Source organism: Gambusia affinis, linkage group LG06 (genome assembly GCF_019740435.1).
Source record: "Gambusia affinis linkage group LG06, SWU_Gaff_1.0, whole genome shotgun sequence".
Lineage (NCBI taxonomy): Eukaryota > Metazoa > Chordata > Actinopteri > Cyprinodontiformes > Poeciliidae > Gambusia > Gambusia affinis.
The window spans coordinates 28904230-28928590 of NC_057873.1; the positions used below are offsets into that span (position 1 = coordinate 28904230).

Here is a 24361-nt window from a genome sequence, read left to right on the forward strand (position 1 = left end):
CAAATCTTCAAAAGCCAATTTTAATAGAATAATCAATAAAACCCGATCTATCGCCCAGCCCTAATTCCATGCTTATGTTCATCTGCACTATGTCTGCAAAGCAGCATGCTGAGCAAAGCCTGGGTAGTGCAACTTCACACTTGTTAATAGCGGAAGGCAATGAATGTCAGGAGCACTGCAAACAGGTTGAAGAAGGAGAGAGTGACTGCTTTAAGAGGTGCAGTGATGATAAACACGATGACTTCAACTACTGAGAGTGACAAAACCCAACACTCTGAAAACGTGTCAGTCTGGCAAGAAATGTTTAAAAGAAAAAAAAAAAACACGACCAAAGGTGGTTAGAAAAATAAAGAAATAAAAAGAACCACACACATGCGTAGTGTAGAGTGAGACAGGTACCCGAGATTGTCGCTGCATGAGGAGTGAACTTTGGAGATAAAATCAGGAATTGGGTCCATGGGCTGGAAAGCAGCATGATGTACATGGGAGGAATGAAGGGCAACACCGCCAGCAACGGTGCTGGGCAAGCAGGAGGAGGAAGAGGACAAGGACGGCACAGACTGAGGGATTGGGTTGAAAGAGCAGATGACCGACGGGTGAGACACAGCTGAGGAGAGAGTTTGCAGGGGAAGACATTCGAGTTGCCCGAACGAATGGCTTCGAGACTGTCTGAAGGCAGGCCTAGGCTTGGACGGGTAAGGGTTGCCCTCTCCCTGCTGCCCCGCAAGCAGGGAACTCTCTACCAACCTCTGGGAACCCAAAGCCAGCTGGGGGTCAATGTGGCGTTGGCGCAGGGACATCATACTGGGAGCTGCAGGGAAAAGCCACAGCATTAGTAACAAACACTGACAGGAGAGATTTTGATAAACAAGGGAAGAAAAGAAAAAATTTACAGAGGAGAAGATTGTTGGGAAGTTACTCGGAGATGCACCAATAAGGCCGTTGTTGGCCGATATAAATATATATATATATATTTTAGGTCCAATCTGTAGATTCATCAAGTAAAAGAAAGTAGAGAGAAGATGGTTCTGCAGGTTCTTTGATGGAAGTAACAAGTTTGTAATGCAAAGAAGATTAATAAATAAATTCTAAACATTTATTATGTTTAGACTCGTTTAATTCAAAGGTTTTATTAGGGCTGCAAGATATTTCTGGAGGGAATCTGATGAATGGACAGATGAGTGGATGAATATAAAGAGTGGAGGAGGGAATAAATCCTTTAATTTTATCAGATGTTTTTGTTAAACTGACAAATTAAAAAGCATGATCGTGTTTGATGTGTTCACAGAGAATAGTGAGAGTTCTTAGTTTTTGATGCATTTAAAGAACAAAAAATGCAAAAAGAGAAAAAGATTTATTTTTTGTATTAACCAATTAATAATTGGGTAGAAAAGTCCCTAATAGGAGACTTTTTTTTTTCTTTTACAAAGTTTGAACCAGGTGAAGTTAAAACTAAACATCTTGAGTTTTTGTTAGAACTTATGTCGAGAAAAGGGTTTTTTGTTCATCTAAAATGCTAACTGGATATATTGATTATACAGTTTTGGCTTAATCACTGCTCAGAGTGTAAATAAAAATGCTATTGTTTTCAGCAAATAACCTTTTTGAGTCTTTTACTAAAAAAATAAAATCACTTAAATATAAATTTAGTCATAAAATTAGCAAATTTAGTAATTTTATTAGTAGATTTTATGACCAACTTAGTGGTAAAATTTACTAAATTAGTTTACAACAACATCAATAATTAAACAAGTTTTTAATCAAACTATTTTTTATTTGAATTCATCACAATTTGTCCCGTAAATTGCTTCATCCCTAAAGGAGACCAATTCAAACTTTGCATCAGCTTTCTGAATGCCTTATTAATGCATCCGAGGAAAATTACATTCCAAACAAGAAAACAATATTAAATAGGTAAAACTGAAACTTTTTGAATGTTATTGAGATAAAACGACAGGAGTGAATCGGGCAAAAGCCACATGTGGAGATGGGAGTTCATGTGGTGAGCAGGTACTGAGGAAATATTAGTAGAGTTCTCTGATGAACAACGTTGGTTGTTCATTCAGCTGTGGCCCAGAACATACAGGTAAAAGGAATTACAGACGGGTCAAAGGGAAAGGCAGTTTGAAGACTGAGTTTGGGAACAAATTACTGCCAACCAGAATACTTCCTTATGGACTGGCAATCTGAAGCACTGGGCCACAGGTCACCGACTCGCCGCCTCTGCTGCAGTGTACCATCTAAAGTGAGGCCAATGGGAAAGTGTAGGGAGCAAAACAGAAACAAAGGAGGTGTGTAAAAAAACAAAAAAAAGGGGGAGTGAGAAAGGGAGTGCAATTAATATTGATAGCAAGACTTGCATGTGTTAAAACACATGGTGAAATGCTTAATGTTTTGTCTAAGTAATAACTAGAAATGTTTTAATAATGTGACAAAATCAAAACACTGCAGTGGTTTGGGAGGCTGACATGTAAGAATCTAATATTATACAGAAAATCCATGTTAGAGGAATGGATGGAGATGTGATGGAAAGCAGGATGTGAGCGTTGACTACACTGGGACCTGCCATAAAGGCAGACTGAACATTGCTGCAGGATACATTCAAATATCAACACAAAAACTTGTTCTTATGAAGAAGTATATTTTTCTGAACAGTTCAGTTTTCAATAAAAAAAAAAAAAGTCACAGAAGGCCTCAGTGGTAATAATAGCCTGGAGTTTAAGTAAACACTTAGAACATTTAGAAAATGTACAGAACAAAAACAAAAATAGAGATGCACCATGTGAAAGTGGCCCTGACCTCTGAGTGGCCAGGAAACAAAATAAACAATCAGATGTTTTTTTCCAGACTGTCTATATACCTGAGAGCTTCCAGGTTGGGGTAACATCCCTCAGAGACGTTGTCTCTGCTTCTAATGTCAACAGTAATGGCAATAATTAAGGAAAAACCACTGAAGAAAAAAAAAACATTTTATGGCCACTCTTCCTATATCACAATTTCTAAAGAGAAATCGGAACTGCTGAAAATCAGTACCGGCCGGAAAAAGGTTTTACTAAAACATGTGATCTGAAATCTACAACAGCGTGTTAGGGCCACTGCAGGTAGAAATAGAGTAATTGGAGTACATTTCCACCAAAAACTCAGGATTTTTTAGATCTCAGAAATTTTCTAGAAAAAAGGAGGACAAGTCTCAGTTTGAAGAGTCAAATTTGTGACTTCTGAAAGTCAGGGATTTCCAAATTATTTCTAGAAAATTCCTGAGATTGATCTAAAAAATTCGGAGTTTTTTTCTAGCAAAAGTACAACTTTTAACTTTTTTTGTGTGTGGAAGATTTCTGACATTATTCTAAAAATTTCAGATTTTTGGGGGGGCAGAAATGTACTTTTCTTTGCTCTAGCCACATTGACCGTAAGACACCACGATAGATAGCATACTAGCCAAAAAAAAATCCTGAAAAGTACAAAAACCATGTAAACTGCAACTTTTTTAAAAACAAGACAGTTAACATACATAAACAAATCCAACGGTCTTGAAAACAATTATTCACAAACAATTACTACACCAGTGCGAGATGGAGGCAAAAAGGCAATTTCTCCAATTGTCATGTGGGTTGATTCGGTTTTCGTTTTTCAATTCCCCACCACAGTCTTTGGCTGTTTAGGGAGCTGTTTGCTAATCCCTGACCCTTGGGGAACAGATCTGAACGAACCCTTACATTGCAGCATTCCAGACATCATGCCTTCGTCCAAGTCGTCCATGTCGTCAGACATGACGAAGTGCTGCGGTGTGGCTCTGCCGCCCATGAAGCTGGAGTCGAGGTTGAGGGTGGAGACCAGCGAGGGAAGGCCCGGGTTGTTGACGATAGTGAAACCTGTGAGGATCTCAATCTTCTCCCAGCGGTGCAGCCGTTCCCTCAGAGCGGCGGTCACCTCACCAAGCGCTTGTCTGACAAAATGTTACAAAAAAATAGATATATAAATATGCACAACAACCGCTAAGATATTTCCTATAACTTTTCTGTGCTGTTGTTCACTCAGACTCACTTTGCAGCCAAGATTTTGTGGTCCACATCATCCAGTGAGGAGCTGTGAGCCACATGGAACGTCCCAAAGAGAGTGTTCCTCTTTTTCTTGATCTTTTCTGCCTGTGAAGCAAAGAACAAAACTTGGTGTTTAGTTTCCATATATGTTAAGATGAAATTTATCTCTTATATTTGTACAGAGGAAACAGAACCAGCAAACAATTTTTGCTGGTGCTGGTCCCATTGGGATAATGGGTCTGAGGTGTATGGAAGAGGATTAGGGCCAATGAAAAAAATAGAAGAATTTTGACTTTTTTCCTCTGAATCAGATTTGTTTGAATTGTTTAAACAATTCTGGTAAATCCAGTCTTAAAACTCAAATCTACCAAATAAATCTTGGATGGCCTTCAGTGTGTGCAGGTTTACAAATCCTATAATAAAGAAATGTTTGTGATTATTTTGCTAATATAACATAAGTGACAACCTAATAATTAGAAGTCAAAATTCTGAGGAAAAAAAGTTTTAAAAAAAAATCTGAGAATAAAGCTTGAATTCTTTGATATTTTTTTTTTTAGAGGCACTAATGTGCAGAATTCATCTGGTCTGCCACGTATCATCACTGAAAGAACAAATGCAATAAATTCTACTGATGCTGTTGTTGTGCTCACCCCCTCTTTGGCCACCAGGAGCTGCCGTTCGGCATTTTGCTTCTTGATGTTGTAGTACTGCACCTCGACCTCATGGGTGAGCTGCAGCCACTTCTGAAGAGATTCTGGAGGAGACCAGCCGCTCCGAGACTCCAGTTCCTTCTCAGCTTTCTTTAGAGCCATGCGCACCTACAGCAAGTTGCACACAACAAGGTTAAGACATAAATGTAGCACAACAATACAATAACAACAACAAACTGAAAATTTTGTACAATTTTCTAATTTCTCTAAAATTAAACAGAGGTTTTTAATAAATATAAGATTTTATTACATTAAAATTAATGTGCCAAGGACATTTGGGTGAGGAGTTTGATATGCGACTCATTAAACCAAACGTTAGCCTCTCCCTGTCTGGTTTTTGGGGAATATGTCGATGGCCAGGTCTGCATTTATTCATGCACAAACAATTCGACAAACGGAGAAACAGTACACGGAAAAGCATCTATGCACCACAAATCTGGAACTAACTTCCAGAAAACTGTAAAAACAGCTGAAACACTGACTTCCTTTAAATCTCAACTAAAAACCCACTTGTTTAGAGTTGTATTTGAAATGTAATCAATTACAAATTTAATGACGGAACCTGACTTAATGTTGTGTTTTGATTGTTGATTCTATGTTGCATTGAGTTTTTGTGTTTGATTTGATGTAAAGCACTTTGAAATGCCTTGCTGCTGAAATGTGCTATACAAATAAAATTTGATTGATTGATTGATTGAAAAGAAAACATCTGTCAATTTCCAAAAAGCCAATATTACAACAGAGGGTTAGTAAAAGACACAAAAATGTGAATCCTGGGTTCTCTGACAAAGTCTCTTTTAATGTTGTGTAACGTCTTGGAGCTTGAACTGCACACTTGGCCAAAGATGAGAATTAAAACAACAGAAGTGCTGAATGAGGTCCCGTTTCATCACGCTGAAGGACAATAAAACACACTGTCGTTTGCAACGCTCTGCAGAACTGCACCCATCAAAATGTCATCACACACTTTCAGAACCAGAACCAAACATGGAGAAGCAGCGTTTAGTTTGTCATGCTCCACTAATCCAGAACAAATGTCCAGAAAACTGCAAAATAGCCGAAACACTTCTATCAATACCAATTATACCAATTTGTGTAGGTGGTGTTATAACTGGAGCACTGATCATTATATATGTTGTACATTTACTTGATTCTATTATTTGTTTCATAATTGGTAACTATATTCTGTTTTTATAGTGTAAAGCACTTTGAACTGCATTGATGCTAAAATGTACAACAGTACAGAACTGCTGGGTTTTCCTCCTTTACTTCAGATTCTAGTTGTCCTTCTGCTCCTCTGTTTAAGGAACTACAGATTCTTACAATTTAGAACATTATTAGTTTTCAAATTTGCAGTTTCATTTCCAAAACAAAATACCAATGGATTTCATTCATTATTTTAACTCAAATTTGCAGTTTTATTCTTAACTCAATGCTTCATGTTTCTGATGATCAGACCAGCAGGTTTTTTTTTTTTTCAAACTTTGGAATGACTTGGTGAAAGACTGGCTTTCTGTAAATTATGTAAAATTGTACTTAAAGAATTGTGATTTAAGTACATGATATTAGTTATTGTTAGAGATTTTATTCCGTTTCCCACTCATTTTTAAAGATGTTTTTATTTTTAATGGTTATATTTTATGGCTTTATGATCTATTGATGAAGGATTATAGTGTTGGATATTTTCCTATAACATTCAGGTTTCATATAAGAGAGCTTCTGCCTCTTCTTGAACTGTTTTTCTTCACAATAACATGTCTTGGAAGACAAAAATGATTCAATGGTCAAACGTCACTGTAAATTTAAAAAATAAATGATCTGTTTAGTTCAGAAAACTCTAACTTCCTCAACATGACTGATACATCCAGAAATGGCCATAAAAATGGTCACTTACTACTTTTTTTTTTTTGTGTTGATAAATTAGGACCATACTCTTACAAGTTTTCTTTAATGCCACAAAAAGATGTACAGTTGTATTATTATTTTCCGCATGTCTTGCCATGACATAACGTGTAGAAGCTGGTCGCCATCATGTGCCAGGGAACTTTGCTCTACAAAAAGGACATCTGGAGATGATTTCCTAATTACCTGAACGACTTTATTAAATCAGAGTTGCATCTGGCATCAATGCAGGAAGGTCACTGTGACAAAGTATGAGCCTCTGTATGTGTCACCTTCACTCTTATGGAGTAGAAATGTGAAATTATTTAATCATTGCTATGCATTTAAAAAATTAAGCTGAAGAATGAAAAGGGAATATAAATCGTGTTTACAGTACATGAACTGGAAACTAACACCTGTCCTGAATACAAGTGAGTAAAAAAAAAAAAAACGTTTTGTTTGTCACTTGCATTGGACCTGTAATATGGTAAAACTAAACTTAACCTGAGGGTCATAGGTCAGAGTGACGGTACCTGTTCCAGCTCTTCTTCTGCATACTTCTGCCGACTCAGCTCGTTCTCGGAGCCTTCTCGCAGCCCTCTCAGTCGCTGAGCTTCTTGCTTCGCAGCGTTTATCTCGTCTCTCAGCTTCTGCTCCAGGTTCACCTTCTCCACTTCCACCGTCCGATGCTCCTCCTGGGCAATCTGCAGCCTTAACGCAAGATCAGGGGCAAACGGAAGAAAAAGTTAACTTCCATTTAACTCGTCTTAAAAACCAAGTCACATTCCACCTTGGTGTGGAATGTGAGCAGTGAATCAGCCCTGCATCACCGGAAACAATGGCTGATGTGGAAAAGCAGAGCAGTGCGCTCAGCTGCTAAGCTGCTCACAATAAAGTGACATCAGAGAGAGGGGAGCCAGAAATGGCAACAGCTGTCAGTGAGTGGCCTCAGAATAGCACCGTGTGATTCCAAATACACCTGTGCTCTTTGATTCACGAGATAGGTTTTAGGTCTGTTATATTCTCTAAGCGAGTACTTAGAAAAAGATTTTTGCTTTCAAATATTTAAATAAGTGGCAAATCATCACCATTTTTATGCCAAAAGTGATTTTGTAATTTGAATCTTCTTAATAAGAGTGGTGTAATTTCATCTTTTGGTCACTAGGGAGCAGCAGTCTTGCCCGGTCACATTAAAACAGAACAACAGAGTCAGCAGAGGACAGCAGACAAATGAAAGCTGATCCAGACCACCAGCTATGGAAAATGTGGCTGGTTGGCAGTCCAGTTAATAAACTCAACCCTGACCTTAACAATGATTCAAACAACCTGCAACATCCAGAGAAAATCTCCTGATACTGTACACCAGTCCTAACTGAGCTAACGGGGCAGAGCTGGATTTAGTTGTTTTAATCTTACCAGGAAATGGTAGCATATATGAAAGCATTTACATCTTACATAAGTGTGCCTGCCAACTGGCTTGTGAACATCCCTTACAGCTAACGCAGTCCTCGTCTCCATTCAGGATGCGAGTCTGCAACACCACAACCAAATTCTGATTCATATCCAAATGTGGGTGAATTAGCACTGCGGTGGCTGTGCTTATCGCCCTCTACCACCAGAGAAAAGGAGCTGTAAGGCACACAGGAAATCCCGCTCTTGTTGATGCCGCCAGTTTCCTGACAGGGAAGTCATGTCTGAGCCTGGCTACTTGATACCGCTGGAGGATCTGCTGCAAAGTATGGAAAGAGAGCAGCTGGCAGCCGGGATCAACTACACACAGAGGACATACCTCCATTCTTCTCGGAGAGAAAAACACTCACAGCAAGAGAAGCTTCTCAGAAGTCTACAAGTTATGAAGAGTGAAATATTATTTGCTCTTGGCCAAAATACTCTGCTGTAAAGTAGAGCTGCAACCAATGATTATTTTAGCAATCGATTAATCTGTTATTCTCACGATTAATCGGACAGAACAAATGCCAAATTCTACAGCTTTTATATTTAAGCACTTAAACTGTTTTAGTATAATACAAGAAACAAGTTGAAAGACGCAAATAAATGGTCCAATTCGTTTTTTAAATAAATAAAATAAAAATTTTATTGCCAAAATGCAAAAACATAGCTTTCCTTTAGTGAATCTGAAGCAGGTGAAGCTAAAACAATTCAAATTCAAAAGTACTTTGTTGATCTCAAAAGGAAATGAAATGTTATATCTCATTAAATTCAAACTTCTTTAAAGAGTTATTGTAGATGGAGAAGGCTGTGGCAGGAAATGGCTCCTGTTGGAGTCTGTCTTACAGCAAATTTGAGGAAACTATGCCACTTGAGGAGTTTTAGCTAAAACATATTTGCAGACAGAGTTGCTTTTATCTTAAATGTAAAATGTATTGGTTGTACAGTTTTGGCTTAAATACTAATTGATTACCAAAGTAGTTGATGATCATTTCAAAAATCAATTAATTACGATTATTAATTACGATAATTGTTTCAGCCCAACTGAAAAAAGTTGCAGCACAGGGGGTTACTTGAATTGCCTTTTTTTTTTCCCCTTTTTTTTTTTTCTCCAAAGAGTTTTTGTGGCGCTAGTGGCTCGTATTTTTCGCGACAGTAGGCAGACAGGAAAGAGGGCGAGGAGTGTGGGAAGACATGCGGCAAAGGTTGCCGGGATCAGGAGTCGAACCCGCGACGTCCGCGTCAAGGACTGAGGCCTCCGAACGTGGGGCGTGCTAACCCCCCGCGCCACCACAGCACGCCCCTACTTGAATTGTTTTGACCAAAACTGCAACATAATGAAGACACATTTCAAGCTTTAAGCAATTAGAAGTTTGTCAACATCCGTATGTCCACACACACACACACAAGATTCAAATACTGTCACAACTTTGCCACAGACAAACCTTGACTGACATCAAATGCAAATACTTCTGCTGCTGTGAAGCAATAGGATTACAAAATGATTTTAAAAAAGTCGGAAAATCAGCCAAGAGTACACTATGTGGGTGGATGGCATTTTATAAATTGCTCTTTGTTTTGATCAGTAGCTAAAATATTAGCTTTTGATCATTTGTCTAGTTAGCAAGACAGCATGATTTACAATCTGCCTGAGGAAGAAGTGAGAAAACAGCATTGGCAGCGCTCAAAACTAATGTCCGGTCTATTAGAGGAGCACAGTGTGACCCAGCTGACCTGCCCTCCTAACAGAAGCATGTGGTTCTCATGGCAGATTGATGGCAGGTTAATTTACCAAAATGTGTTCATATTTCTGACTGAAAAGCTCAAAAAACAACGTCTTGTGATTACCATATCCACAGTTAAATTAAGGTTTCTAGTGAAATCAGCAAATCAAATCTAATGCCTTTTATTGATTTTTTGTTTTACATAATAATTCTATCACTTAAACACCACAATGCATAAATTTCTTATGCATAAATTATTGCACATTTGTGTTGTTTCAACAAAATATCAAGTCATTTGTCTTGCAAATGTTTGGTGTAATAGACCAATATAAAGTATGCATGGAAGATTGTAGATCAGACCTGCATTTCTTAAAAAACAAAACAGCATTTGTCATCAGCTCCTCTAAGATAATATTATATTTTATTTTTAATATTCTTTGCATTTTATTATCTCAAAGGGCTGCAGTTGTCTAAAAAAAAAAAACAAGCAATTATAATGGATAAAATAATTAAACATAAATAAATAAAAGCCAAAAATTTAGGAAAAAGTGGATTGTGTGTCCTCAGTGTCTTATATCTTTTTCTTTAGGTGTGTTTCTATCAGATTTGCACATCTCTGTGGTGACTAATGAATCCAGCTCAGACTAGATGAAAATGCATCTGAACAATACTCAAATCTTGACACAGATTCCTAATTGTACTCAACTACAACCTTTCATTTCAATGATTTAAAAAAAACCAAAAACAATATTCTGATGACCACATCATGCTGCCCCCACCATGCTTCATGTGCAGTGTGTTCTGCAACACGTAGCACTACTTTTATAGGCCCAAATGTTTGGTTTGTGTCTCATCTGACCGGACGTTCCTCTGTCACATGTTTGCTGTCTTCTACTTGCTTTACAGTAAACCGTAGATCAAACTTCATCTGACTTTCTTTAAAGTTTCTTTTTCCACCACTCTTTCTGAGAGCAGACTGAGACCAAATATTTGGCCAAACCTTTTGGTCTCTTCTTTTAAAGTTTGTATTAAGAGGAATAAAGCACAATATTAATCTAAGACTTTGTTCTTTTCATAAACCTTCGACTACTACTGCACTGACAGCCATTTCAAATTAAGCATCTAAAATTAGAGATGGAAAATCGAGGAAAACAACAAAAAAAAAGGCTTGACCTGTGTAGGAAATGACCACGTATCCTTTTAAGGTATAGGAAGATCAAGCGCAAGCTTTGAAGCACATTCTCAGAATTCCTCCAGACAATTCAGAGAATTACCAGATCCAAAAAGATAGATACGTTTCGTAACATCTTTGCTAGATCTTGAAACCTTAAGTTGCTCTTGCCAATTAGCCAAGCGCTATTTTGCTCAAATTAGTAACTTTATCCTGGAATGAACTAAAATACAACATAAAAGAATCAGAGTCATGTGCCAACCTCATGCTTTCTTCAGATCACATGAACAGAAGTTTAGAGCAAGCAACCCAAGAAAAGCTGAATTTGAGATGGAAACAAGGCAACTATGTTTACCTCGAAAGAAAAACTTGGACAAGGCCAGCGTCTTTGTATAGATTTTCACACTGTGTTTATAAAATATCCTATTATCTGAGTGGGCTATAAATAACTGCAGCCTTGTATTTAAGAGACCTTGTGATGAAGAAGCAAAGATCTGTTTAGATTTCTGATTTTCTGGTAGACAATAACCCTGGTCCTGCTTTAAAGGTGCAATATGTAACCTTTATAGTCACTATGTTGTGACCATATAGTGTAAAACAGATCATCTATGAAATAAAAAAAACAAAAAAACAAATTGAGCTCCTTTGCTTCCTCCCAGTGCTAACTTTTAACAACCAATCAGAGCCAAGAGGCGTGTCTTAGTGCTGTCAATCACGACCCGAGTTGTTTTTCTGTCATTAGCACATTTAGCACCGTGTTCACAAGGTTGATTGACGGCACTAAAGCGCTCGTCCTGGCGTTGATCGACTGATCCTGATCAGGAGCGGTGCATTTCTTCAGAAGGCAGCAGTAGCTCAGGGAAGACAGATTATCGGTCTCATACGCTCAAGGCATGGTGGTACAACTGGATTTTTTATAGAAGTTATGTACTGCAGCTTTAAAGCTTTTGTCCCTCAGACTGATTAACAGCAGCAGATGTTACTCCAAGAAGAAAATAGATGTTCTCTTTAACGGCTTTTTCTTACCAGAAACCAGAGGGATTTTGACCAACAGATTATAATGATTATTTTTAATCACAACTTCAAGAGTTACCAGTATGTGGGTAATTATTTCCAGTAACGCTGACTGCATTTTGACCTAGTTTTTCCATGGATTTATAATCCACATGGTGCAGCTGTTCGTTTTATTTACCCAATTCAAAGAGCAGGTTACGATTCATTATTTCCTAATATCTTGTGTGCTTAACAGTCAACCACGACAACAGATATATAATCAATACTGACCTCTAATCTAACACAATATAAACCTCCAGCCATTCGGGGCAAAGTCTTTGCATCATTGAACAGTTTGCAGTGAGGATGGTGGGAAGAGCCCTTACTTCTGCTGCAGGTCATGCAAACTCTGCTCAGCCCGCTGGAGACCCTCCAAGTCCTTCATCATCTTCTTCATGTGGTCCTTTGAGTAACGATTCTGGATGTAGGCAAACCAGCAGCCCCCCATTCCGATCACTATCGACACCACCAGCATGAAATCCTTCAGGTGGTTGTGTCGATTCACTGAGGGAAAGAGAACAAAGCAAGGTTCATTTTAGTCTGGCCTGTCACTATAAACAATTTTGCTGGACAATAAATTGTCTCAGTAATTATTCTGATGAGTGATAACGTTGTTGTTTTGGAACAATTTTCAAGTAATATATTGGAAATGGCATAATTTTGCACATTCACGCTTTCAAAGACTAATAAAATTAAATTTTGTAAAGAACATTTAAACTGGAAGATATTTTAAAGTCTAAAATGAAACACAACAACCAAAAACAATCAGAAACAGAAATAAAAACTAAACACAAGCAAAATTACCAATAAAATGGATTATAAAGTTTCTGCAAACAATATTTCCCTTAAAAAAATATGAACCATCACAATGGAAGTTATCAAACTCTACTTAGTTTATCATGCAGTTAATTGCTTAACAGCAGCAAACTTGAATAACACGGCCGTTTATTCAAGTTCGCTTCAATATATTTGTATGTTATCAAATTATTTCATCAGGACAGGAAATAAAAACACCAAAACTCGTCATTGAAAAAAAAAAAAAAAAAAAAAAAAAAAAGAAATTACAGATATAAAGTGCTGATTTCAGTTATTCTGTTAATTATGACTGTAAAACTAAATGTATTTGGTCAGAAAATGTAATTACATAAAACCAATTAAAAATGGCAATTTTTAATTGGTTTTATGCATGCTATGTTTTGTCATGGATGACATAACACTATGGGGAAGTCAAAATCTCATTGCTATATAAATAGAAAGTTAAATGGAAGAAAAATCATAAATTGTCACTATGAGGTCCTACACATTTTATGCAGTAATTCCTGTCAGAAGCCTTCATTTGGTACGGACGGCATATATGAACATCATTTTCAGCAGGCCCACATTTCTTTATGAAAATGATTTAATGTGACACCAAAATTGTCTGAAAAAAATAAATAATTAAAATTTTTGGATCTTTTATTAGTTGCAAATTGTAATCCTAAAAACAAAGAAGAATTAATCACTTTGTGTTTAGATACTGTATGAAACAGTTTCACTTTTGAATAAAATCAACTTTTAATTGAGATGCAGCTGCTGAGGTGCAAACAAAATCTGCATCATAAGTTAAGGCTTTAGAACAATGTGCAAGCTCCACAAGGATGTGGCGTTAAGAACATTTCAAAGTTAAAGTGCAACAAGTGTTGTGGTTTGACACAAATGGGGTCAGCGTCACATATTTAGGTTGCGGTGACGGGGGCTAAGTTAAAAAGAAAAGAAAAAATAATCCAGCAGTGTCAACTGTGGATAACACAGGCTACTTTAGTCCGGGAACCAACGATTGCATTCAGCAGAAAACTTTTGTGGGTATATTTAATAGCTATGGGTCAAAGCGACAGTTTATTTAATCAGTGAATGTGTAATAATCCTCCTAAAATAAAGAGCCAAAACCATCAGAACTAATACCAGGTTAAAAAGTTAATATTGCTTTTTGTGAAAAGATTCAAATTAAGTTCATATCAATCTTCTACCAGACACACAAGTGGCCTGGTTAGATCCCCACCCATGCAACAGTCACAAAGCAGTCCACAAAAAAATGTCTATTGAATGTTACAAGTTGAGACAAGCTTTTTTTCCCTGGTAAAACCTGACTAAGGACATGCAAGTACATCAAAATTATATTTACTTCCTGGAGCAAGACAAAAGACTAGGAAAGTCCAGAATAAAGATAGATCATGAGAAATATACTTTTTTTTGGTCTCTCAAGGAAATTTTGGGTGAATGTACATCGTATTGCATGTGATTTAAAAAAGAAGACCCTTCCTCAAAAGTGTTTAGGACGTTAATCTATCAATGTCAATTAAAGTCCCACATGAAGCAACAAAACCTTTAAAACTAAGACTTATTGTTTTCATACCTGCTTGTAATTCTAGAGACTAGACCACAAATAATGTGCACTGCAACCGAGAGCAGAAGCTTCTTAGCCCGGTAAAAAACTTCATAAAAGGGTCTTGAGTCTCAGCTCTTCAGAAGGGATTGCTTCCTGGAGGCGTAGACTCTGTTGAAGTTTGAAACTTAAACCAGATGCTAGGCCACGGTATGAGTCTTCCTGAAAATTGTCTGCACTGTCGACAACCATCCTCCATTCCCGAGCCGAACGTTTGATGTCATTTCAATAGTTGGAAGAGTGGCAAACACTGACTGAATGTTCACGTCCTCCACTACCAACTGCAGACAGACTACAATTAGAAAAATCTTCCTCATCATTCACAACTTCTTCTGTTCACTGATTGGCCTGGTTGAAATTCTACCAGAGGAATCCGAGTCAATGGTTTAAATCCCAGATGGAGCAATGAAGGGAAATGAGAGTTGAGCAGAACTGCATAGGAGCTTCTACCCTGCAGCGGCCAGGGTAGAAGCTCATGAATTTAAAATGATATAAATTCCTCTTATCTAATAGCCTTAAACTGGATATGGGCTTTCCCCTTTTCTATGCCAATGGGCTTGTGTTACTATATCATCTTAAAGCCTGTTGTGTCTTTGAACAAACAGTGGATTGATTTCTCTACGAACAAATATGTAGAGAAAACAAGAAGATATTGCACATGGCTGACCTTACCAAGTACAGGCAATACAAAAAAATGCACCCAGGATCATCATCTTTAGAGAATGTGGCAGCTCAACCGAGCCCATGTAAATAAGATGGCCTTTTTCTCACCCAGAGAAAACAGTCTCTGCATTGGGGACACTTTTAGGTATAGATTTATGAATCAATTACAATCTGAGATTAAGGCAAGTCACAATCCAAACCCAAGGAATTAGGACAACAGTTAACAACAAAATTACCACAGATAGTGTCAGCAAGAAGTGAACAAATAGATTGTGATGCATTAGTATTTGTTGTGAGCACAAATGTTATGCCATAAGAAAACACTTATTTTACAGAGATTTTTTTTTTCTAAGTGAACATTTCCTAAGCATTTTATCCAGCATCATTACATCACTACAACAGGAACAAAAAGCCAGGACACATACTACTACTTAAATCATTAGCCAACACTGACTGCAGTCCAAGCAGTTCTTCACGATGTACATGTTGTGTACACCATTGCAGCATTCATTTGCAATTTCTGGTGCAAAACCTAGATTTGACTTTTTATGAGTCTACTGCCAATGCAATGAATCTGCAGATGTCACCAGACTATCTTGAATCAATAACTGCCCTCTTCAAGTGAATCTCCTGCATGCTTAGTCATGGTAATTAGCTCCAGCTGTCACTGTTTATTTCCTCTGTCTGAGCCAAATGAAGGAGATAATATTTAACTGCAATTGCAGTCAGATAGGATCACTACTTGTATTTCCCTTCCATGGAGAGTCAGCATGCAGCTTCAGCTGTTATAGCTGGAAACTAGTGAACAGGTCTGAAATCTGGGTGTAGTGACAGACTCAGATCTGAACCTTCAAAGACTCATAAAAATAAGTATAATGTCAGCCTTCTATCACCTAAAGAGCTTCCCCAGGACTGATGTTCCAGCAAGATCGAGAGAAACTCATCCATACATTTATCTTTAATCACACCGATTACTGCAGCGGTGTATTCACAGGTCTGCCTAAATAAATTCTCATTAAGGCAGCTCCATCTGATCCAGAACGCTGTTGTTCTCGTTCTGACTAAAACCAGGAAGATGGAGCACATCACCCAAGTTCTAAAGTATTTACATGCTTCCCTGCCCCCTTTCTGTACCTATCATGAATTATAAACCTGCTCACATCAGAGAAGAAAAGAGAAGGTACTCAATGATGATACTCTATACAGAGGTGGAGCTTTGTGGCTGACTTGGATCGGTTTCTCAGCTGGTACATGTCCTTGACAGATGTTCATATTACTCTGTCTAATCGAAGTAATCTGCCATTACATGCAATCAACAACACATGTAAACCCCATCTAAAAGGCCATTAATGCACAAATCATTCTTAACTGGCAACAGGAGTGAAAACAACCAGCCCCAGACTTGTTTAGGTTAATAATTACCTAACAGTTACATAATAGTCCAGCCATTTAGCCACAACCTTTTGTTAAATATGTCTTATAATGCTGCTGCTAGCTACAGCTAGTCTGTCAGCTGGACTATTTGTGGAAGCTACTTGCTTTGACAGGCTGTCAAAGACAAACAGTCCTTGCTAATGTCTTCCTTAAGGTGTTAGGGAGGTGGGAGGGGGGTGGGAACACAACCACAGTAACACATGCCAGAAACAGACCATTACACACAGAGTTCCTGTATAAGCTTTGTCCAGAGCTGATGCCTGCTTTCTTGGAAGGCCCATTAAATCTTCTTACAGTTCATTAGGGATTAGATGAGCTCCAACAGTCATTATATAATCCAAAGATACTGTCCTAAATGATATTTCACTTCTTTTTTTTTTGGCTTAATCATTTAACATTATAAGAATTGATTTTTTTCTGATGTGATGTTAAATTAAATTTTCCAACTTACACTGGAAATCTACCAAGGATTTGTTTGCAGTCTTTATTATATTATAATACATATAATAGCTTTAAGCTATAATAGCTTGAAGCACGCCCTGTTTAAAAAGAATAGCAACCTGAATGGTTTTAGTTTGTGAATGCAGAAGTAGAGTGACACCAGAGAGGAAGAGAAAGGGGATGAGTATTGTGTTTGTCATCTGTAACAGACACAGAGTGATTCATCACACCCTGAAACTCATACAAAGGCTATCACATATCTAAAGATGGGTGGTGCAAGAGAATAAATGATAAGGATGGCTTATGAATACATGGTTGAAGTAAATAAAATCAAACATATCTTTAAGATAAGAAGCAGTTTACAGCAAGAGAAAAATGTGCAATCATGTTTGTAAAGAACTTTCCAGTTTTTGACCTGCCCCTCCTCCCTCCAAGTATTTGAAAAATTATCTTTGACCACCGTATTTTCCAGACTGTAGAGTGCACCTCACTATAAGCTGCACCTACAAATTTTTGGAAAAAAAAAAACTGAAAATGCCACACCGGGTTAAAGCCGCTATCTCCACTGCTCTCGGTTTTCATACTTAATAAATGTACTATTAAGGACGCAGCCCTCCGTCTCCAATGGCCAACCATGCATTTGTTCACGCTCAGCTTTACGTACAGTGGCTCTATTTCCGTCCTGTACTACCAGATCTTTAGCCCTCAATTTAAAAGCTGCATCATATGAACTTCTTTGTGTTGTTTCCATGATGACGGGGTATGAGTTTGAAAACATTTCTCACTCCTGCCTGCTGCTAGCATGTGCTTGTTCTAAATGAAAATGAGCACTTTCTTCTTTGATTTCCAATTTTGACTTCCAAAGATTCACTTCCTGTTAAAGAGCCCCCTGGTGGTTGAAGAAAAATCCACAGGAAACCCGCATCAAGTTATAAGCCGCATGGTTTAAACCGTGGGAAAAAAGTAGTGGTTTATAGTCTGAAAACTACGGTAGTTGAAAGTACAGATTACAACAAATGACAAGAAAACAACTACATACTGAGGGGTGGTCCAAAAAGCACCGTGTCCAAAGCTTTGAGCTGTAGTTTCTGCACATGGCTGCGGTCCAGAATCTTCAGAATGGAGACCGTCAGAGTGGTATTCTTCACAGCCAGCCTGAGAGAGAGAGCAGACACATCTTCACTGTACAGGAAATAGGAAGAAGGAAGCAAAAGGCATTATCCATTTTCAGTTGTGTCAGGTGATTCTACACTACTTCCAAGCTCATCCTTTTTTAAATCAAGGATAGTTAAGCAATGAGTGGTTTACAAGTCATTTTTTTAAAGGCTAGTCTCCAGTCGCTAACATCTGAAATAGACATTTTTGGATCAAATTCATAACAATTGCTTTGTCTCTAACCCTGTATTGCTCCAAATTAAGAATCCAAACCACTTCTAAGACTACATGAACACTAAAACGTCTAAAGGCTCCTTTCTAATATTTTGAAAACTGATGAAACGTTATATTTACCCAATTGGAAATATAAATGAAAGAAAAGAAAAAAAATTCTTTATCATGTCCACTCAATTATATGTGGCACTTAATATTGTTTGGAAGCTTTTCTTCTCTTCACTCGAAGCTTGAGAATTTTCAGTAACTGAGACCATTTTCTAAATCCACATTATAAGACCTTTGTTGTTGATTGTACAAAGTGAAGATGTTCCGATTTCAGGTATAAGTGAAAACACAATGACCAAGCTGTCAATAAATAAAAGTGTTGAACTTGTGAGACTAAGTAAAGTTTCAAGTCTTTAGGGAGAGCAAATCTGTGTTGAGTCTGAAATCTAATCTTTGTGACTTAAGCTTGACTCAGCTGGCCTCCTCTAGTCTTACCTTGGCATAATACTTCCATTGAAAGCCAGCTTGCGAAATGCATCCACATACTGAGGTAATTCTACATAGTTGATGAGCCATTCCACCACTTCATCTACTGTCCAATTATACACTGAAAAGAAAAACAATGAGTCAAATAAAGTTGTTCAACTGGTCCTGTATTTTATAAAGTTAGGGTGTGAAGACAAAAGACGTTCCTGCAACCAAGAATTGGAAAAGACATACAGAGAATCTTCAGGTAAGAAAATATTTATTGATGTCTGAGATGGAAGCCTTGGGAATTTTTTTTTTTAAATGATGCAGTACTATGAGAACATGAAAAAAATCATATATCATGGATGACTATGGATAGTAAGGAGAATATGATATGATGTCCAGGATAATCAAAAAATGTCAAATTTTCCTTGCAACTTCTAGACAGAATCAAAAACACCTGCTGTCTAGGCTGACACGTTACAGTTAAAGTAAAAATAAATAAATAAACCTATCCCAAAAGCTCCAGAGCATTATCTAGAAACTGCAATGCAGGGTAAGTGAGCACTACAAGCAAAGAAAAAGGGTCTCTGAGCTACATGAGTATGAGATACAGAAGCACCAGACAGAGAAGCCAAACTGATAATCTCAAAGAGGAGAGAGTGGAAGTGGATTTTGTGCTGACAGAGTCAACGATGTCCACTCTGCCAGTATCTGCAGCTGATAAGACCACCGTTCCTTAGCCCACATGAATCTAATCAACTGCTCTGCTGCTTCATTAGGAGAGTGAGATGCTTCACCAGGGTGTGTGAGCTTAGTTGTGAATCTGTTAGGTTGTTAAGGAATGTTCCTAAATGTCATTTCTTTAGCTGTGTTTCTACAACAAATGAATTCAAAACTTTGTCAATATTCTGCTAATGTTTGGAGAAACGCAATTTTGCAAGGTATATTTATATTCCAGCCATGGCGCTAGCACTCATCAGTCCGCCATCAGAGGAGATGTGGGTGTCTTAGTGAGACGTAGTGACAAGTACCTTATACTTGGGAGTGGCGTTTTTGTTAAACTGTAGTCAGGGATTTTACAGATGGACTATTGATTCAAAACTTCTGAATGACAAACCCAACTTTTAATAAACCGTGCAAAGCTGTGGAGCTCTGTATACAAACTGGTGGGATTAGTGTGATGTGAAAAAAGTCTTTCCTTGGGAGTTTTTCAAAACACACCAATTTTGATAAAACTAAAATATTCTACCCTCTGAAAATTGGCAGGTTTCCACTAAGTGAATTTATTTTCATAATTCCAATTTGTGGAATTTTATGGTCAATGGAAACATGAGGACCGATTAAAAAAAACTGTATTAAAGGTCACATAGAGACAATAATAAATAAAACAGATTTTTTTTCCCCCCAGTATCTCTTCTGTACACTGACCCCATCCTGAAACATGAAACACAAGTTTCATCTCAGGACAGATGATCCTGAGGATTATTCCAAGGGAAACATACAAATTATTTGAACAGCGAGCATTCTAGGAGGTAAAGAACATAATACCTAAAGAAAGGTTTTGGTTCTTAGTATAGTGCAACTCCAAAGAATAACAGCAACAAAAACAAAACCAGAAAAAAAAAAAAAACATTTGAAGCACAGCCTTAAAGCAGTACCTTCAGAACCCTTCCAGGCGTTCCACAAGTCCTCCACACTGATAAACTGGTCATCACCATGGAAACTGTTATGCTTGGCTTTGGGGTCATGGTAGTTTAGATCTTCTCGGAGGAACTGCAGGATGACAAGGATTCTTGGAGCCATTACAAAAAGAGACATTTTACAACATAAATGCACTGAGTGAAATAAAAGCTTTAGTCAGGGTCGCACCAAAATGTGGCCAAAGCACCCTCACAATCCTGTGTCGCATCTCTATTATCGTCACCTGATCTTTTTCCCAACGACTAAAACAATCATACATGCCTACAATGAGAAGCTAGAGCCTAGTCTTCCTCTGTACCCAACAACAGCATTCTTCTAACAGCCTCCTGGCATCCTGCACTGATCTAATAAGTTTCCCTTTTTCGTCTTCTCTGCATATTGCACTGACATGTGTGCAGGAGAGCCATGCAGTTTGCAATGCCAACCATAATTTCCCATTCAGCATTATAATCTCCATGAACACAATTGTCATGAGTTTTAGGCATCATCTAATGGAAGAGAAGTAAGTCCGTTAAATGAAATACAACTGAAATCTTAGAGTGATGGTATGGGACAATCTCCTGTCCATCCGTTCTCTTACAAATGTGTTCCAGCTTTCTGACACACATTTCACTAAAATGCATAACGTCACACAGCTCGATCATCTCAAACTAACTGTTGAAAATGACTGTGTGCACCAGCTACCAATGTAACGGAGCCTCTTGGGGATGCAGAGAAGCGGGAAGCTGCCATCATGACGGCACTGGAAACAAATCTGCTGCAACTGCATGGTGTCATCATTACAATGTGGACCAAAATATTTCAGGAATGTTTCCAACACGTTCTGGTGCAGTTAGAAACTCAATACTAGCAAAATGCACTAAATAAGATGAATATAAAGTGTATGTTACTTATTTACTGCTAATGCGTTTTTGCTTTATAACAACTAAATTCAAAGCATTCCTTTGCTTTACTTTGATCCTGTCATGTAATGTCGGGTTCATTTTACTGCAACTTCAATTTTACTCCAAAAATTATTTTTCTGCAAAGAAAACTGAATCTAAAACTTATCATTTTATTTCACCAACTTATAAACACAATCTCTTTAAAACCTACTAGAATGGTAGTTAGCACCTGACTGGCTCCACAGCCTCACTAATGAATGTTCACTAGACTGTAGGCCAAACCACCCACTGAACCACCGACACGCTTTTTAACATGAGCCCCACGTAGCACTCCAACTGCAGTGAAGTCAACAGAGGTGAAAGACAGTAATAAGCCCTGATACTGTTCCTTCTTGATAAAATGATGTAGAAAGATTTCATGACTGTGTGGTGATTGTGCAACAGAAAATAAATTCACTTCGAGCAATATGATTAAGCTCTACAACCCGTTCTTAAAATCCAGCTTCCTTAATATCGATTTTAAAAGAAGTTTTGGTTCCATTTGCAGATTTTTTCACTCATAATAACTGAGCTTAAGCCTAGTCAAGGCTTGAGCTTATAATAAGGGAAATAAGACATTTTCCCCCTTGTTACAAATGAAAACAACCTTGCTGAAAAGTTACTTCTAAATTAGATTTAACTTAGTCTAAGTGTGCTTAGATATTTGCACTAGAAGCTAGACAAAAAGAAAAACAAGCGGTGAGATTTTGCAGTATTGAGTACTTACGCCATCAGTCTCTGCTACGTCTACGTTGCCGTTTGCATCATCATCCATCTGCTTATGGATATTACAGATGGCCTCAAAGGTGAGAACGGCGTTGTCCTCTTTGCATAGTGGTTCATCGATACGACAAAAGTCTGAAAGAAAAAGAAGATTCAACATTGGACTCATTGGACATTGGGTTGTACTCTTCCTCCAGGTTCTGAGATCTATACTTTCATCTGAAAAGAGGACCTTTGACCCCTGAGGAACAATCCAGCCACCCAGATAAATTGTGTGGGGAGTATCTGGTTCAGGAGTAGCTTAAGCCAAGGAATGAAACAACAATACTCCATGTCTTATACACACTTACATGCAGAGGCTCTGCAGAAACAACTATCATCCATAGTGGTAAAGAAAAACCACTTAAAGGCTCTTAAACAGGTTTTCTTTATAAACCCTCAAACAGCTGTAGTTATCTCATTTACTTGTGCACTGGTTGTTTTTTTTCCCACACTTTTTCCTAACACTTAACTTTCCATTAGCTCAAAATAAACAAAACATATGCATGATGTATCCATATGCACTTTTTTTTTTTACGTACTTTTTGGCACTGAATAGAAGTACCAAAATAAATTATTTTAAATGATATTCCAAATTATAGGTTAGTATCCAGACAAGCCGAATATAAAAAATGTTTTGTACACCATTTGTAGTGTATTCCATCTCTTTGTTTTAAAACAATACATAATTCCACCAGTTTTAATATTTTTTTAAACTTTGGAAAAATGCCAGAAACTTCCCCAAAGAGGCTCTAGTCTGCTAAAATAACTAAGGATTAAATTCCTTGGCTGCAGAGAAAGTATTGTTTATACAAGGCATTTCAGTCAAAGTCTCTGTGCTTCAAAGAACCCAAGTATTGTCTGAATGCATCAGCCAGAAATAGCTGCAAACGAATCAATGTCAGATCTAAAATAGCCGTCGTTTAAAAGTTTGGGACTTTAATAATCAAATAAAGGTTGAAGGTATCAAGTGAAAGGTTTCTGTGAGCAGAGGTTTTTAATTACCGCTGGATAATTCTCATAATTCTAGGATTAGCCCCTCTACCCTCTGTGTCTTTGTAGTTCTTCCTGTGTTATTAGAAATCTTGAACATCAATCTGAGGGAAAGAAGAGGAAAAAAATACATTTTGGCTCTTTCACAAAGACTCTCAGGAGTTGTTATTATGGCAATGCACATTACAAAGTGTTCAATTATGGAGAACATTTTTGCATTATCATAATGGTATTATAGTACAGTGCAGTGCACTTTGAGATTTATTTTGTTCTTACTTTTTTTCAATTATTTAAATGCTTCACATGAAATAATTTTTAACATTAGTGAAAGAAAACATAAGTAAATACAAAAATGATGTTTCCAAATAGTACTTTTAGTTACTGAAGGAAAAAAATTGTTATCTAAACTTCTTTTGCATGGCATCCATAACCACGCTGCTGCGGCAGAACAACGCCATTAACAAAATGAAACCCGGACATGTAGGTATTATTAATTTAGTGCAGCAAAGGGAAAAATAATTCAGAAAAACTGTTGAAGAATAACTAAAAGCCATTCATATTTTTCCTTTGACTCTCAAACTTGTTGCTATAGAAACTGACTGACAACAGCTCCACTTATATATATCAGAATTCAGCAGCAAAAACACATAAACATTTCCATTCCAAAGAACAGAACATTCAGTCCATTCCAGTGCTATACTCTCAGGCTTGATGTTTATATTGCGATTATTAATAAGTGATTGTCTGAATGCAGTGGTTGATTAGCTAATTTAAACTGATGATCTGTCAGAGAGTTAGTGTTATTTTCTTTTTTTTTACTGAAATGAAACAAGAGTTCCACAGCACACCTACATGTTAAGATTATCAAAGTCAAGCTAGCATAGCTGATCTACTTCTCTGTCCCTCACTATATTTCTTTAATTGACGCTTTTCACTGAGTTGTGAAACATCTAGGGATGTGTGATATGTGGCGGTAATATATATGTATATATATACATACACACACCCTGATACCACCACCTATCACAATAGACATTGGGATACAAATATTATGCCATGTCATACATCCCCAGACTGAATGCATAGCATTGCTGGTTTATACTGCAGTCCAAACGGTTCTGTTGACATTGATGCAAAGTCAGTAAT

General features: G+C 37.5%; 1 protein-coding gene across 4 annotated transcripts in view; it reads right to left on the bottom strand.

Moving 5' to 3' along the window:
• The window catches only part of stim1a (stromal interaction molecule 1a), a 33535-nt gene that overhangs the window by 4945 nt on the left and 4229 nt on the right, over window positions 1–24361 (bottom strand). The window contains exons 3-13 of one of the 4 annotated variants that reach the window (XM_044119344.1): window positions 22188–22318; window positions 20495–20609; window positions 18861–18972; window positions 18028–18143; window positions 12355–12532; window positions 7165–7342; window positions 4691–4858; window positions 4045–4145; window positions 3717–3946; window positions 2160–2240; window positions 400–811 (exon numbers count right to left, since the gene is read on the bottom strand). In XM_044119344.1, coding sequence (XP_043975279.1) covers window positions 400–811; window positions 2160–2240; window positions 3717–3946; window positions 4045–4145; window positions 4691–4858; window positions 7165–7342; window positions 12355–12532; window positions 18028–18143; window positions 18861–18972; window positions 20495–20609; window positions 22188–22318 — 1822 coding nt within the window. The remainder of the gene's footprint in view (window positions 1–399; window positions 812–2159; window positions 2241–3716; window positions 3947–4044; window positions 4146–4690; window positions 4859–7164; window positions 7343–12354; window positions 12533–18027; window positions 18144–18860; window positions 18973–20494; window positions 20610–22187; window positions 22319–24361) is intronic. The other 3 variants (XM_044119347.1, XM_044119346.1, XM_044119348.1) reach the window with 3 other exon arrangements.